The sequence below is a fragment of the Sesamum indicum genome, linkage group LG1 (assembly GCF_026168435.1).
Source record: "Sesamum indicum cultivar Baizhima isolate 11 linkage group LG1, ASM2616843v1, whole genome shotgun sequence".
NCBI lineage: Eukaryota > Viridiplantae > Streptophyta > Magnoliopsida > Lamiales > Pedaliaceae > Sesamum > Sesamum indicum.
In genome coordinates, this window is record NC_142657.1 from 23,160,166 (window position 1) to 23,177,165 (window position 17,000).

Here is a 17,000-nt window from a genome sequence, read left to right on the forward strand (position 1 = left end):
TTAGAAATAATCTCACCCTGTTATTACGAAGGTCAGGATGGCCGAGTGGTCTAAGGCGCCAGACTCAAGTTCTGGTCTTCGAAAGAGGGCGTGGGTTCAAATCCCACTTCTGACACTGACTGTTTTATGCTTTACTGATACTAGCTCTTGGTCCTTTTAAATATAGAAAAATCTCAGCACGAATCGTGTGCGTGTCAGGATGGCCGAGTGGTCTAAGGCGCCAGACTCAAGTTCTGGTCTTCAAATCCCACTTCTGACACTTTAATCATTTTCCCTTTTTTGCTTCTCATTTTTGGACACTGACAGAGATTCTTGGACCTAAAAGTTTTCAGTTCTCATCTATTCCAGCTCTTACATGGAACTTCACCATGTGAAACCGCAAATGATGGTCCCAAAATGCATGGACATGAACAATCTCTTCAACGTTACATGTAGATGCAGTGTTAAACTTGTGCACAATTTATGGCAGCCTTCCGTTCTTCCCGGGAGAGGACAATGCTGATTCGTTGAACCTAAACTCGAACACTTACATGTGCTCAAACAAGAAGACTTGTCCTTGTTTCCACTGCAAAAGGGAAAACCGAAATTCGACATACCCACGACATGCTTGATGCTATACATAGCAATGTCTCTGGTCCCTAGTCTATGCAAGAAATGTCTTTGTTTTCTCAGGGAAAAGCTTTTGATTCCATATTTCCTTTCATGTGCATTACATCCTCATATTTAGCTGTTGGGATTAATTGATTGGTTTTTCATTTTCATTTCTGAGGGTGTTTTTTCCCCCATAAATTACCTACTGCACCTGATAAAGTTAATCTGTCTGTTTTAGTTAAGTAGAAGAGGTAATAATATGTTCATCTGATAGGTTATTGGAATTATTTGCAAAAAAAGTTGTTTCTGAACTAAATTTCCACGGCAGAATCTGATAACGACTTACCTCAATTTCTTCATGCTTTCTATGTCAAAAATTGAATCTTTTGCCTTGTAAGGAAAAAGATAGCATATTGCATGATGGTGGACATGGAAAGTTGTTACCGTTTTCTAGTTCTTTTCTGATTGATTTCTTGTTCTTGTGGTGCATTTTTCTAGTTCTTTTCTGATTGATTTCTTGTTCTTGTGGTGCATTTTTCTACGGGAAGCAAGCGAAAACACATGGCGATTGGTGGAGACAAAGATGGATGAGCCGTTAGCGAGGACAAGGAGGATGTCTTGTGGAGTTGGTCCCCCCAATCTTGTCTAGTTTCAACTACATTTTGAGCTTGCAAAATCAGACACTAGTGAATCACAATTGTGCTGCTTCACCAATAAAGGATATGGATGCGAGGATGGACAAGGAAAAATAGCACGTAAAAACAAAAGAAGATGGTGTTTTTATGGCCCATCTCCTAGCAGCATGTTGCCCCAGTGACCCTCTTTGTCTCTGGTTCTTTTCTAGCAACAAAGTCAAGTTTCTATTGCTTGTGGAAATGGGCATCCTTAATTGGCCCATCTAATGTTCACATTCAGCCAAGATTCATGGATCCCTCACATTAATACTATCATTAGCGCTAAAACATGACGTAGCTTTTTAACATTTGGTGACTCCAGCCTGAGCTGAAACAAGCTTTAAGAGGCAAGGTTCTGCAAATTTTAGAGCAACTTGGTTTGATTCTTGTGCTTCAATGATTAGTCGATGATGTGCGATATACCGTTGGTAATAATAGATGTAAGGCAATAATAGACCACAGCATCATTAGAGAATAATATGTGTCATAAAACGTTATGTTATATGTATTCTGTAGCTACAGTTATGAGTGGACCAAGCATCAATGCCTGTGAAGCAGCTTCACAAAATCGAATCATAATTTCCGCAAAGGAACAAAAAGGGGGAAATGGGGACATGTGAGGGCCCTTTAAAGCCTCTCATCCTTAAAAGAATGGAAAGCATCACCATTGTAAGAAGATGCCAAGGATATCATGTTCTGTTGTCATGTGTGGTGAGGAACTGTTCACTTCTTTCTTCAATTTTTTCACAAGCTTAATATTTAGTTAGTGTCTGAATTGGAAAATGAGAAGTGATCATTCAACAGTTTCTGTAATTCTATTTCTCAAGCATAGATGTGTACACTGAGGTACAACATAGGATTAACAACAGCTTAATGTTCTTTTGCCCTGGAATTTCAAAAATTTTGTCACATCCTTTCCTTTTCTTTCTTTTTTTTTTCCTGAAGGGAAAAGAAAAGGAAAAGGAAAAAGGGAAAAGCTAATAGGCAAAAGGACAAGGGCTGAAAGATATGGTTCTGCTACCATTATCTAAAACTTCTATTCTGGAATCCCTTTGCTGTTCTAATGGATGCTCTTCTTTCTTCATCGGCAGATGTTTCTCTCATTTTTCTGAAAATGCACAAGTCATCAAATGTTAGTACTGATCAGGACTGACTTCGCAGACTAAAAATGAATGATTTTGTACCCGAAAACGGAAAAAATATAATGAAGAATCTGATGAACATATACACATACCTATTGATCTTTTGCAGTAGAGAATTGCTTCATGGATTGAGCTCTCAACATCACAACAAGCACTACTAGAACGAGATGGGCTTATACGCGGTGAAGCTCGTGGCGAGCTCCGCCAGCTCTTGGCCTTTTTCAGACCATAGTGAAGATCAATGTTGTTGCCTATTCTCTTGACATCAGACCAACCAACAACTGAATAAGCTGAACTCGGTCTTGGCGATGCCTCAAGAGAATTGCTCCAGCTTTGAATTTCACATACTTTTCGTTCAAGATCGTCCACTCTACTGCTTTTCCTCGACCGCCCTATTGATTGGCATAATGGCTTCACAAATCCAAAACACTTGCGGAAAATTCTCTTGGATGATTTTCTCCATCTCCCAAGCAAGCAGTGTTGGTTTTTGTTAGCAAGAAATGGAGTTTCCAAGTAGTATGAAGAAACGGGAGATGGAGGAACAGAAGCCGACGTTCTCAAGGCCCTGACGACGTTTGATCTGTCGACATACACCGGCATGATGTGGCCGTCCGAGAAGATTTCATCAGCATGAACAAGGGGAGTAGGGGAAGGTGTGAAATGAACATCAAAGTTGAAATTTGGATCATTTTCACAGCAATTTTCGAGGAATTGCAGCCTGGGATTATTGACAACTCCATCGGAGGGATGTGGTGTTCTGTCTGTCAACCAACTGTAAGAAAAACTCTCAGTTGCTAGTGGGTGAGAATTCTCCATGGTTGAATACTACAGAAAACTCAACTGATCTTGGTGTGCAGTATGAGAAGGGAAGGAATGAAAAATCAAATGGCTTTATAAACTAAACTTTTGAGACCAAAACTCACGTGAGAATTGCACACATATGACCACCATACAGCAAGGTTCATGTCCACTCTTGACTCTTTAAATTGGGTTTTATATTAAATCTATGTATACCAAAATTTAAATTTCAGCAGCAACACATACACATGACATGTTACATATTAATCTAACACTAATTCGGTATTTTTTATTATCTAACGTGTTTTCTTACTTTATTTTCGATTATTTCCTCACCCCCTCATCATATAGAGCATAATTTTAAATGTCTCGACATGTATTTTGTGTATGAGTAAGAAAGACTGAGGTTGTCGAATATATTTGGAACATTTGGGAAATAATTAAAACAACAAGGTATGGGTCCTAAAGGAGATATTTAATGAAAAACATATAATTTATTTGTAATAATAAGGGTGAAAGGGCGGGCAGGTGTATTATTATTAACAATATTATTATTATTATTGTTAAATTAAAGGAGTATTGTTTCCAGGAGGTTTATGGCAAAAATTGGAAACAGAATAAGACATGGGCCATGCTGCGAGAGTGACGTTCCATGCCTTAAATTTATTTAATATGTATAAATATAGCAGCAGAAGTTGTCATTTACAAGCTTCCAACCTTTACCAGAACTTACCTTAATTATTACATCTTGCCAAAATTTAAAAACCAGAAAGTGTGTATATATACTCAAATTTTACATCCAAAATAATTAAGAATGTCATCCAATTAGAACAGGGAGGGAAGGTCCTGTTCTTTTCGTCTTAAATTTGCCAAACACTTGTGAAAGAAAAGAGCTAAAGTAGGAGACAGTGGGGCCCTACTTGTTGCTTCCTAAAACAAGTGAAAGACACAAAGGTTTAGTTGTTGCTTCCTAACACAAGTGAAAGACGCAAAGGCTGAAGCACCAACAATAAAGTAGTTAAAAACTTAACAAAAGCAGAGACCTCCAATTCATTTTAACAAAATTATAATTTTATAAGTTATTCTTCTATAAATATTATTAAATACTTTATAACATCTTATAAATTCTTTATAACTTCATAAGTGTTACGTAGAAACAATTTCATGTTTGCTACCGTTTTTAATTTTTTATTTGCAAAATCTCTCTCATACGTATCAATTAGCTAAAAGTTGTGAAGGTCACGTGTCCAATAATAAAATGTTGTAAAAACTCACCCCCAACACCTCCTAAATTCATACTAATGTAACATGATAAAAGAAGTTCCACTCATGAGTATGGGTTACAAGTAGAGGTTAAAGTCTCAGTAGTCCTGGCCATGAACCTGTTGAGCCGCCCAGCCCAGAATTGTCCCATGAACTTAAACATATGTATGAGCCTATTCAGCACGGCCGGCCTGCTGGGCTCAACACAGCAACAGAATAGCCCATTACTGCCAAAATTATTAGTATAGGTGACACTTGACATATAACTCATCAATAAATTTTTCTTGTACCAAAACTAATTAAATATCAGAATAGTGGATGTTACCTGTTGTCATCAGAACAAACTTTCTATCAAACACTTACCAGATTTTTTTTCCATTTAGTTAGCAAAAAACTACATAGTTAAAATGGACAAAAATATTCTTTTATCCTGAATCATTAACTAATTCAGATATCATGAAACTCTATTATACAATCGTATTTAATACTATAAATGCATATAAGGGTTAAATGCAATTTGTCTATTACAAAATGAGTAAAAAAAATTCTATACAAAAAGATTAGAAAATTTAGCGATCGTATTTAAAAAATAAAGTAAATTAACACCTTTATTAAGGGTTTAGACTGCTCATTTCTCCTATCGAGTAAATTGCATTTTTTTCCATACATATAATAATGTATATATTCTTTTTTTTTAAAAAAAAAGAAAAAGAAGAAGAAGAATGATGGAGTTATTTATGAGTAGGAAGAAATAAAGACAGGTGGATTGAGGGAGAGGGAAGCATGATCTCCACCTCGCATGGGATGTCGCCATAATTTAGTACCTAATTAGAAGGATGGAGGGATGATTGTGTTTGACGCACCCACCCAACACGTTAACACCACAATAGCTTCAGCATCTTGAAAACCCATTTCACATCTTTTTTGCTTCTACAAGTCAATATTTCGCATCAATAATAGGCTTTTATTTTATGGGGTGTTTTCTTGACTTACTCTTCTGTGTCTAGCTTTTTTATTTACTTGAGGTAGATAGATGATAGTGCCAGACCAATTTTTCTAATGACAGACCCTCCTCACCCTCAAGTTTACCCAACACGCGTCAACCACGGTGTACTAGTACTAGCTTAGTGATGTGATGCTGTGTCAAAAAACAGTCAACTGGGGCTTACTCGAGGACAGCCAAGAGGTTGCGGTCCACATAGCCCATAGGGTCTTCCAACTTTGGCGTTAGGAGAATTCCCTCTGCCAAAATCATCTCAATACCACCACCCTACCCCGGCCCTACATCCAGATACAGAGTGTGTGTGTGTGTGTGAGTGAGGTGGGGTTGGGTGGGGTGAGATATTTATTGTGTTTGTGATGATATATATTTTGAGAGGATCTAGTCTTCCCATATACGTGTGGAGTCGAAAGATTTTGATTAACTGCCAGTCTACCAGCTGTTTACACACCGCTTAACGCGCTATGAACCAAGAATTTTACTCCACAAGTACACCAATTTAAATATATTAAAGGGAAAAAATGGGGCAGAAATGAAAAATATCTTTTTTTGCATAAAAGAATCCAAATTTAGAGATACGAGGAAGCATCACAGGCTCAAAACTCTCCCCCTGAAAAAGTGAAAAGGGGGTTTTTTTCTTTCCCATTTAACCAGCCCCCCCCTCCACCGCTCCACCTTTCGCATGTAAGCAATCTTGTTCGGGGGGTTGAGATCTTTTCTTCTTTCCCTGAAAAGGGATTTCTTTTTTCCTACATTTTTATTGAATTCATTTTTTTTTTGGTTTTTCCTTGGTTTTCTTGTTAGCAATGGCTGATAACAAGGAGAAATACATTACCTCTGATGAACTAAAGAAGCACAACAAATCTGATGACCTCTGGATTTCTATCCAGGGAAAGGTTTACAATGTCACAGATTGGGCTAAAGTTCACCCTGGTGGGGATATTCCGCTCCTGAATTTGGCTGGCCAAGACGTGACAGATGCATTCATTGCTTTTCATCCGGGTTCCGCCTGGAAACACCTTGATAGGTTCTTTACAGGGTATTACCTGGAGGATTTCCAGGTTTCTGAGGTTTCCAAGGACTACAGAAGGCTAGCAGCCGAGTTTGCTAAATCTGGAATGTTTGAGAAAAAAGGGCATGGCGTGATCTACTCCCTTTGTTTTGTTTCTGTGTTGCTTTTTGCCTGTTTCTATGGCGTTCTATTTTCTGATAGTTTCTCGATTCATATGCTTTCCGGGGCTTTATTGGGATTCTCGTGGATGCAAGTGGCTTATATGGGTCATGATTCTGGTCATTATCAGATAATGATGACCCGAGGATGCAACAAACTTGCGCAGATTTTAACTGGAAATTGCCTCACAGGGATCAGCATTGCTTGGTGGAAATGGACTCACAATGCCCATCATGTAGCCTGCAACAGCCTTGATCACGATCCTGATCTTCAGCATTTGCCCTTCTTAGCCGTCTCCGCGAGCCTTTTCCAATCCCTGACCTCCGTTTTCTACGGAAGAAAGCTCACGTTTGATTCGTTTGCCAGGTTCTTCGTTAGTTACCAGCACCTAACGTTTTATCCTGTTATGTGCGTTGCAAGAGTCAATCTTTATGTGCAGACATTCTTGCTCCTATTCTCCAAGAGAAAAGTGCCTGATAGAGCCTTAAACATATTGGGAATCCTTGTTTTCTGGACATGGTTCCCCCTTCTCGTTTCGTGCTTGCCTAATTGGAACGAGCGGGTTCTGTTTGTGCTGGTTAGCTTCTGTGTTACCTCAATTCAACACGTCCAATTCTGTTTGAACCATTTTGCAGCAAACGTGTACATTGGAGCACCAAAGGGCAACGACTGGTTCGAGAAACAGACAAGTGGAACTATAGATATTGCGTGCTCGGCTTGGATGGATTGGTTCTTTGGGGGGCTGCAATTCCAGCTTGAACATCATTTGTTCCCTAGGTTGCCTAGGTGCCATCTGAGAAAAATTTCTCCCTTGGTCCAAGAACTATGCAAGAAGCACAATTTGCCTTACAGGAGTTTGTCCTTCTTTGAGGCCAATATCTGGACACTAAAGACTCTCAGGACTGCAGCTCTCGAGGCTCGGGATCTATCCTCCCCTGTTTCAAAGAATCTGCTCTGGGAAGCTGTTAACACTCATGGATGATGATTTTGATCATTCAGCTGTTTCTCAAAGGCCTCTTAAGGTTTTTGTCTAATTATTCCACCTGGACATCTATGAAAGGTTGCACTTTCAAGAAGCAGCTTTTGCCTTCAAGCTTTATATATTTAGAATTATTATCATTTTAGCAGCAAGAGGAACTACATGTTTTGAATAAACTACACATTTAAATTACTTATCTTGCAATGTAACTTTCTTATTTATGAAAGATTTTTCTAGTTATTCGGGTTCTTGCATTCGCATTTTTCGGATTAACAAATGTTAAATTACTGATGAAAATAGTACCTAGCATTTTGTTCTGCTTTCCTTGGTCTACATTGCCGAAGAGACACCTCCATCTGACGTGATCTGGCACTATTCTAGAGTCGGTGCTTCACTGTGGATTGACTGAGTTTCTATATTAACTGAACTATATTGTGCTCTATATGTTTGTTTACTTATAATCCTTCTCCTCTTTGCTGATTGTCGAAATGACCATCAGTAGCACTTTGCAATATGGATTTAACTCAAAGGAGTGCAACTCATATTTCAGATGTCATGATATACACGGAGAGTATAATACATATCTTGCTAGTTTATGGTCTTTTTACATGTAAACACACTCTAGACATGGCTTTTAATGGCAGAGCTATAGCCAGTTTCATCATCATAGTACTTGGACCAGAGCATAACACCTCCATACTTGTTAGAACTCTTAATACCTGGTAGAACTGTTGAAATCAGATCAGCCACAGGAACAAATCCACTTCCAGCTGCATCTGGTGCTGCCGGTAGTCCCAAGAATATCTTTGTGGCAGGAACGGATGAAGTCCATGTCTTCCATGCTTCTTCAAGATTGTCAATGTCACCGGAAGTGTACTGGCAAGGAGGGTTATTGTAGAACTGAACCCAAACGTAGTCGAAGAGGCCTGTCTTCAAGGCACCTCCAACCCAAGCATCAGGGAACGGGCATTGAGGAGCCGCGGTTAAGTAGACCTTCTTACCTCTCTTGCTGTAAGCAGCTAGAAACCGTGCAAGTTCGTCCCAGTGTTGGCTCGTTCCACCTTCGATATCAAAGTCAATTCCATCCAAAACTGCCTCACCAAGAGGCCGAGACGATGAGTTCCCACCCAAGAAGTTGTTCCAGAGGTAAGTGGCGAGTTGCCTTGCGTCCTGAGACGAAGCAAGGGTATAGCCACCAGCGCCTCCTCCAATCGAGAGCAACACTTTGATTCCTTTAGCCTGGCATGATTTTATATCAGAGCTCAAACCGGTGCAGCCGTTGCTGTATGGATCACAGTGACCGGCCAGATTGAGCATTGGTTTCTGCCCATTGCCAAATGATGAAAGGAAGGCTAAGATCACGTATTCATAGTTACCGGTGGCACACGTATCAGCTAGCGTCCCCTCATTTCCATTCTGTCCCCAGTAAATTGAAATCCCTCCAGCTTCAGAGCCCACCACCAGCATTAGCATTGCTAGTGAAAGGAGACTTGGTGAAATCGATCTCTTCAAATCCATGAATACTTCACTCTGTACAAGTGCTTATTGATAAGTTTAAGTCCCGTTTGTGCTGATCTATTGCAGAGGTGTGTGCCTTTTATAGGCTAAGGATGGTGTTCTGTGTTGCTGCTTCTATTTTGTCAAGAAGTTCTTGTTGTTAGGACAGCAAACGTGGCTGAAGGGTCACTCAGTTTGGACACACTGTGGCTGATGCGATGCCGGATTCCATGAAACTGCTTCACGTCATGGACGGTGTTTGTAGGAACTGTATATTTAATTGTTGGCTTTCACAAACTATCCATGTCGTTTGGTTGTCTGTTTTCTATGACCTCAATTACCCTCAAGTCTCAACTATTATGCTTAGCGTTTGGCCAACTTGTTTCCAAAATCGCATTCAAGTCCATATTTGCCTACAGTTTTGGCAAGATCCTATATTATAGCTAATATATGATTTCTTTATTGCCAATTTGAGATTTCTAGGAGTGTGTCCATCTTAGCATTCTATCAAAGTTAATGTTCTTGACGTACGAAGGATCCTATTCACTCTGCACGCTGATCTTAGTACAACCAAATACGTCAATTGAAATAATTCATACTATGTGTGAATTTTGAATTTTAGTCGGTAAAAACTTTAGGACTACACTCTTTTCAATCCAAAGGATGCAATTTTCTTAGTTTCTAAATTTTAAATAAAATACTTCCGCACCAGGAGTTCACCACAAATGTACTGTGAAATTCATTTGGGTCTTCCATATACGATCACGCAAGAGAACATAAATATGCTTCCATATACAAGCTCATTTTCCATCTTCCTCGAATTGGTTTCTATGTTCTTGCACAGGTTGTACCTCAAAGTGACTTGATAAGACATGAGAATTTATCCAAATTGCTGGTTTCTTACCTATCGAGGCTTAAACTTATTGTTCTAAGATACTCTCGTTCATGCTCAGATATTACACACTAGCTTTACAACTGACAAACCACATTGGTCGCCAGTAGATATACTTGTCTGATATACTATACAGAGAACTTGGAATATACAAGGTTTACAACCTCCAGTTGCTATCAACACCCATTACATATGCCCTGGAGCATAGACCTTTACGAAGCACCTAAAGAGAACCTGGGGCTACAGGGTGGCATACAGCAAGTGCAAGGCTCAGTTATATACTAACCAAAACTTTAATAACACGAAACAACTCTACGTGCTCCATCATGATTCAGCCTCAGAATTCAACCATCTGGTTAGACCAGAAACTAAATAGTGTTTGACAGCAGAGATTTTCACTAATGGACCAGTATCTGTCGTTGAAGAAGATGAAAACTCGAAATAAGTTGGCTTTGGAGTGGAGGGGCAGCCAATTGACTGAATCAACTGCTCCACAGCTAGTACTTGAAACTTTTGGGGTCCGTTCAGAGCAATATTATGAACTTTGTGCTCGTGGATCTTCCCATCCTTATCAAGCTTGTACTCTGAGGTGCCATCAAATCTGCTACGTCTCTCCCATGGAATTCGTAGAATGCCATGAACAGTCCAACGAACCATTATCATGTTCTCCACAGGCTGCCATATGCTTACAATGTCCACCCACAAGGCCCTAAAGAAGATTCTTCCATGAAATCTCAATGCCCAGAAGATGGACTTATAGTTCTGTATACCAGAAAAGGTGTTGAGTGGATCTTTGAAGACAATATCATCCCTATACAGGACAGAAAAAATGATGGAAGAGTTAGAAATTTTGATTTCAGCAAAGCTCATCCTTCAGAGGAGAGAAACCAAAATTTACAGAACATCTACTTCAATTTATGTTACACCTTTTTCGCTATTCTCATGCACTCAACAACTACTAAAAACCAATCTCTGCAACAATCTTCCCATCCAGAAAAAGGGAAGAGAGAAAAAGAAGAACACCTTCAAGTTGCAGGATAACATTGTACAGTGCATGCAAACAGCATTTTCATGAGCCTTCAACAACACATGGCATATCAATTCACCCAATATATCAATGGACAGAACCATTAAGTAGAACGAAAAAGCATTATTAATACACACACACATATATATAAAACGCGACTGTTGTGATTGATCTGTAAGACAATTATAACATGCTATAGTTAATGCTAATCATCATCCCTGCAAAGTGTGCATCTACATATATGACCAAGAATAGGGAACACTGGATTATTATCCAGATACTGTATATCACAGAATCAACTAACTGCAACCATCTTGCAACATTTGCAGACAGTTTCCATTTTTTACATGTATTAGACGATTAAACACAATTTATATCGACCAAGCCTTCTTGTTTCCCCTATTTCCTTTAGTAATTCTGACCCAGAGCACTGAATTGCCACCAAGAGTTACATGACACGGATGTATATCCACTTACATGTTTGAGCTTGAGCGCAACCCATTATCATCTCAACATAGTTCAGAAGCTGACCAACCACTCCCTATGGCTCTAACAAGTTAATCATTCTCAATCTATGGCATTCGTTACAACTGAAGCCGCAGCACAAACTAAGTACACCTACCCATCTACAGATGGATCACTAAATTGATCCAAACACAAAACTTAGAAAATTAATTATGACAACTCAAAGAAAAGCAATCAACACATTTGTACCTGTAGATATCAAAGCTGAGCTCTCTGTAGAAAAGCTCCGGAAACTCCTCTCGGAGGGAACGAATCGCGTAACCGGTGTTGACATAATAATCCTGCTTCTTACCCTCGTCATCCTCAGTCTTACTCGACGGAAACGGCGCCGGCCCATTTTGCTTCACCTGCCCATACAACCACCACACATTATCCTCATAATTATCATCACCCCTCAATTTCAAAACCTCCTTCTGCAAATCCTTAACACCCGAACAAACACTGAACCTAACATTTCTTCTTCTGACACTCGGAATAATGCTCGCTGGCGTTTCCCTTCGGGCGAGCGATGAAATTCCCCGCGACGGGATTATGAGCGCCATCGGATGGTGCTGGGAAAAAGGGTTGAGAAATTTCTGATAATTTTGAATTTATTCAGTTCTCTGAAGGGGGATTTTGTTCCATTTTTTTTGGTATGCGAATATTCGGGAGGGTTTTGTTTGGTTGTAGAGGAAAATTGGGGAAAGGGAAATCATTGTGGGCAAATGAGGGAGGAGGAGAGGAGGATTCAGGATTGGATAAGTCTCCTCTCTCGCTCCTGTTTGGATAACTTCAATTATGATGGGCTAATACGCCAATTATTTCGTTCACATTTTGGGATTGGGTGTACCCCAAATTTTCTAAATTCCATTCAGTTATTCCCCATTTAAACCCCCCACCCCACCACACCCAAATTATTTCAATTTAAATAGGATGTAGTAAGGTGTTTTTGTATTTTTCCTTTTATCCATTTATACAATTTATTTTTATTGAAAAAAAATAGCATGTAGTCAGATATAAATATTTTTGTCAATGTGATTAATATAAAATTTAAAAAATTAAATTAATTATATGATATGTGTATTATTTAAATATTTAATAAAAATATTCCTCCACAATTTACGCACTAATCATGACATTGTGTAAGTGTGAAATTCAAATATAGGGACACAAAAAAAGGAATCAGAATAATCGCAAAAAAAAAAAAAAAGTAAACTACAATAAATTTTACATGATTTATCAAAATTATAAATATTTTTTATTATTTAAAAAATTATCAATACTAAATTTATGACAATTCACCAAATAAATAAATAAAAGTGTTTGATAGATTTAACAGTTGATTAGATGTTACAAACTCACAAGGATGTGATCACTCATCACTGTATCAAATGTTACAATTTGGGCCTAGCATTTCCCTCTCCCCTTTCTAGTGTAGGTCTGAATATTTTTTGTTTGTTTATTTGAAAATTGACAACACCTTATTCACAATCCATCCAAATCATTGAATTGTCCCCAAAATATAAACACTATGTTTGGTTTCATTTTATGATAATTTTTGAGATAAGACAAAACACACATAATGTTTGCCTCTTTGTTTTTACACCTTGTTTGTGTGTTTTATTATTTTTGAACTTTATATATATAATATATACACACTTATATATATAAATATAATATAAAAGAAATATGATTTGACAATAAACAATAATTTTTGTCTCCAAAAAATACAACATTAAACATACAATATCTATATATACACATATTTATATATAAAAGAGATATAATTTGACGATGAACAGTGACTTTTGTCTCCCAAAATCCCAACAACAAACATACACTATTTATTTTAAAATTATTTAAATTATCTCTAAAAACAAATCCAAACATACACTCTATCTCCAACAGACACTTGTGTATCTCTATTCTTCTCTCTCTATCTCCAAAACACAAAATAAAATATTTTAAAAATAAAACCAAACATAATGAAGATGTTTTATTTTCAAATTTGTCATTTCAGGACAAAAATTTAAGATTGATAGATAAAATTTGCTAAACCTATTTTTGAAATAATAAAAATTAAATTTCGACATAAATTTCATTCAATAAAATTTAAAATGAAGAATAGTAAAATATATATATAATAAAAAACAAAAAAAAAACTATTGAAACTGGATGAAAATTCACATGTATTTAATTGAATTAGTAGTAAAAGAATAAAATTGAATAATAATTAGGGAAGAAGGAAAGGTCCGCCACACCACAACACACATGACTGATGACACAAGCAGCTTCCAATAGAAGGTCAGGTCCACTATTCTTCTACAGTACCACTACCAATCACCTTTCCATTTCCCCGTCCGCAAGGAATATATAAATATCCAACGACGTCGCTTTCTTCGCTTCTCTAACTTCCCTGCCTAATCTTACAACCACACCTCCACTTCTCGGGATTGCTTCTGCTACACACGCTCACTCTCCCCGGCTCTTTCATATCTATTTTTATACCTTGCTTACCTCCAAAGCTATCTTAATTATACCTAACTCCTCCAATTTTCTCTGCATACTTGAGAGTTTGTGTTTGAAATTTTGTAGTAAATAAGGTACTCTTTTTTTTTTTTTGCTGGTGTGTGTGTGGATGTGTGTGCTTGTGGGATAACAGCGACATGAAGGCTTGATGTTATTAAATTTTGGCGGAAATGTGAGTGAAAATCTGTGTGTTTGATGAAGATGGAGAAAGCTAGGACGGAGAAGCAATCGATGACGTTTGATGAGTTGTCAATGGAGAGAAGTATGAGTTTTGTTACAGCATTACAGGTAAATTTTTGCTTGACGTGTTCTTTTTCTTCTTTCTGGATGAAAGTTTGGCTTGAAAGTTTGCGATCAGATCTTAGGGGAATTACGTGATATGCATCAATGCATGTGAAATGGCTTGCTTTTTTATTGGGTAAACTATGCAACTGCTGTTATGAACCCATTAGCTGATTGCGTTTTTGGGGTAAAGTTGGAAGCATGTTAACTCCTCTTTACTGCTACAAAGATTTTTGTTTATCAAATCATTTTGCTGTAATGCTTAGTGGTGAATGACAAGCAATGCAGCATTGCTCAATCTTTCTTGATTATAAATAGATCGGGAAGTAATTTTTACTGTACCCTCTGTCTTCTATGAACGGTTTCATTTTTGCGGTATGCAAATGTGATTATTATTATTTTTTAGTGATTCCATTACTTTAGCATAGTTGTCATTCACTGATTATCACATTATATCTTTATAGGAACTTAAGAACCTCAGACCTCAACTGTATTCTGCAGCAGAGTATTGTGAGAAGTCATATCTTAACAGTGAGCAGAAGCAGATGTGAGAATTTCGCCATCTTATCTATGTAGTTTGGGTTAACTATTCTTCTTAGAGATACTCCTGGGATCTATGTTACGGTATGTTTCAGTGAGTTGTTTGTTTGTCTCATTGGATGGTCAAGAATGAAGCAATCAGCTGACTTTCACAATGTGTTAAAATATGAGGTGGTGTCATTCATTGGATGGTCCATAATGAGAACTTCCTAAACTGCTTCCTTTCGTTGTCCTTCTCTAAATTGCAAAAGAAGAGCAAATAATATTTATTTACTTTGATTTTAGAAACTTTACCTAGTCGTTGTCTTAATTTGCACAAGGGTTCTGGACAATTTGAAGGATTATGCTGTACGAGCTCTAGTCAATGCCATTGATCACCTCGGTACTGTTGCCTACAAGTTAAGTGATATTCTGGAGCAACAAGCGTCGGAAATTTCATCCATTGATTTGAAACTTACATGTCTAAATCAGGTAGCTTTAACTCTGTTAACTTAGATTATAGAGTATTAAGACATGATTAAAGATTAAATTTTCTTTTTTCTTTATTTCTCCTCTCTTTGCCAGCAACTTCTCACTTGTCAAACATACACGGATAAAGAAGGTCTTAGGCAGCAGCAGTTATTAGCCATCATCCCAAGGCATCACAAACATTATACTTTGCCAAGTAAGAATAAGGCCACTTTATATAGAACTTAACTTGACTACATGCAAGCCATTTTTTGAGGTCTCATTTTATTCTCCTTTGGCTGATTCCAAGCTAGGTTCTGTTAACAAGAAGGTGCACCTCAGTCCACATACACAGCCAGATCCTAGGCAAGCCATACAACTTAGAGGTCGTTCTTACTGATGGCTTTTCTCCTCTGCGGTGAATGATTGTTAATAACATCGAGCTGAAAAATAGCGTATACACTATTTGTTAACATTCTTCTTGTAATGCCTTGGTTTAGGTGCTTCAGTTGCAAAAACACTTTGTTGGCATTTGGCATCAGAAACCAAGTCAACCTTGAAAGGCTCCCCCCGCGGTATTATGAGGTTATTTCTGGAAGTTTTTATCCTAGTTCTAACTACATGAAAATTAATCCTCTCCCTGCATCAAGTTGCTTGAGCACAAACAAATTTGATATTTGCTTGGCTTTGCAGCATTGAGGACTCAAAACTGACTGGAAAAGTATCTGGTGTATTCAAGTCGTTAGGTATGCAAAAGTGAAACTTGTGTTAATTAATTGTTATAGAAAAGAAAGATGTAAACGAGGAATATTCAAATTGCAGACATACTCATCTTTATAATCGTTGTTTGTCATATAGATGCTCAAGGGAAAACCCGGATGAAGTCTACACCAGCAACAAGGGTAGCTATGCAAACCCTGGGTGTCACACGACGAGTAAGTCGAAATTTCCTATAGCTCATGCTTATTTTACATCCACTTCTTTCTACGTCTTCTCATTCGAAAGAGGGGAACTTCATGAACTATTCCATTTCTGTATTTTTCTCTGACTTTTATGAAGATCGACTTTTGGAAGGACCAAAAATTTTTCTCTAGTGATGGTTGGTGTTTATTCAACATATTAGTTTTGAGTTTGTTGTGGGAGAGAATAGTATAATCTCAGTTGTGGTAGTATAAAGAAGTTATTTTTCAGGATTCTTTGGAGGGCTCCAAATCCTCAATTCCTCATAAGTCACTTGAAAATCCAACTAAAAAGGAGACTGTTCCTCCCCCTGTCCGCAGCAAGAGCATGCTTTCAGCTCTCTTTGTCAAGCAAAAGGCACCAATCTTGAGAACAAGTGCATGAATACCTGAGCAAGCAAGCTGAAAATACTTAACAGATTCATCAAATATTTCTCCTTGTTGACGGAAACCGTTCATATTCATCTGTTGTGCCTTTCTAATAAAATCATTTATTAGTCTTCTTTGGATTAATAAACGAGCGATAAGAGTAAAGGGTTTTCTTGCGCAGATTATTGGTACTTAAATGTATCTGTTCATTTTAATTTATAGTTTTTATTATATTTTTATTTCTTAAGATGAATGTTAGATAATCATAGTAAGTAGCAGACTGAAATTTGATTAAGGGATTGGAGTTAACCAACTGTATTATGATTAATAATCTAA

General features: G+C 37.7%; 5 protein-coding genes and 1 non-coding gene across 10 annotated transcripts; 3 read left to right on the forward strand and 3 right to left on the reverse strand.

The window, feature by feature from the left end:
- The first annotated feature begins 31 nt into the window (after positions 1 to 31).
- Positions 32 to 115, forward strand: TRNAL-CAA (transfer RNA leucine (anticodon CAA)). Its single transcript has one exon. It is a non-coding gene; the product is annotated as a tRNA-Leu (tRNA).
- Positions 116 to 2,055: 1,940 nt separating this feature from the next.
- Positions 2,056 to 3,444, reverse strand: LOC110012046 (putative membrane-associated kinase regulator 6). Its single transcript, XM_020694150.2, has 2 exons — positions 2,500 to 3,444; positions 2,056 to 2,373 (listed from the first exon to the last, which is right to left on the reverse strand). The coding sequence occupies exons 1-2, from the start codon at positions 3,221 to 3,223 to the stop codon at positions 2,366 to 2,368; spliced, it is 732 nt and encodes a 243-aa protein (XP_020549809.1). The 5' UTR covers positions 3,224 to 3,444; the 3' UTR covers positions 2,056 to 2,365.
- A 2,549-nt stretch (positions 3,445 to 5,993) lies between these two features.
- SLD2 (Fatty acid/sphingolipid desaturase) lies at positions 5,994 to 7,858 on the forward strand. Its single transcript, XM_011094807.3, has 2 exons — positions 5,994 to 6,152; positions 6,273 to 7,858. The coding sequence occupies exon 2, from the start codon at positions 6,275 to 6,277 to the stop codon at positions 7,619 to 7,621; it is 1,347 nt and encodes a 448-aa protein (XP_011093109.1). The 5' UTR covers positions 5,994 to 6,152; positions 6,273 to 6,274; the 3' UTR covers positions 7,622 to 7,858.
- Positions 7,859 to 8,211: 353 nt separating this feature from the next.
- LOC105173150 (hevamine-A) lies at positions 8,212 to 9,300 on the reverse strand. Its single transcript, XM_011094815.3, has one exon. It carries the CDS (start codon positions 9,134 to 9,136, stop codon positions 8,240 to 8,242), a length of 897 nt encoding a protein of 298 aa, XP_011093117.2. The 5' UTR covers positions 9,137 to 9,300; the 3' UTR covers positions 8,212 to 8,239.
- A 735-nt stretch (positions 9,301 to 10,035) lies between these two features.
- On the reverse strand, positions 10,036 to 12,325 carry LOC105173158 (DUF2358 family protein (DUF2358)). Its single transcript, XM_011094827.2, has 2 exons — positions 11,749 to 12,325; positions 10,036 to 10,818 (listed from the first exon to the last, which is right to left on the reverse strand). The coding sequence occupies exons 1-2, from the start codon at positions 12,099 to 12,101 to the stop codon at positions 10,332 to 10,334; spliced, it is 840 nt and encodes a 279-aa protein (XP_011093129.1). The 5' UTR covers positions 12,102 to 12,325; the 3' UTR covers positions 10,036 to 10,331.
- A 1,617-nt stretch (positions 12,326 to 13,942) lies between these two features.
- LOC105173166 (protein ABIL1) lies at positions 13,943 to 16,911 on the forward strand. Of its 5 annotated transcripts, XM_020692518.2 has the most exons (10): positions 13,943 to 14,141; positions 14,269 to 14,355; positions 14,814 to 14,896; positions 15,210 to 15,360; positions 15,454 to 15,553; positions 15,651 to 15,725; positions 15,837 to 15,921; positions 16,030 to 16,082; positions 16,195 to 16,271; positions 16,528 to 16,911. In XM_020692518.2, exons 2-10 carry the CDS (start codon positions 14,269 to 14,271, stop codon positions 16,678 to 16,680), a joined length of 864 nt encoding a protein of 287 aa, XP_020548177.1. In that variant the 5' UTR covers positions 13,943 to 14,141; the 3' UTR covers positions 16,681 to 16,911. The 5 variants fall into 5 exon arrangements, with proteins under 5 accessions (XP_020548177.1, XP_020548172.1, XP_011093158.1 ...); XM_020692513.2 differs by having other exon boundaries at positions 13,945 to 14,355; XM_011094856.3 differs by having other exon boundaries at positions 13,945 to 14,355; positions 15,651 to 15,722; positions 15,846 to 15,921.
- Positions 16,912 to 17,000: the final 89 nt, after the last annotated feature.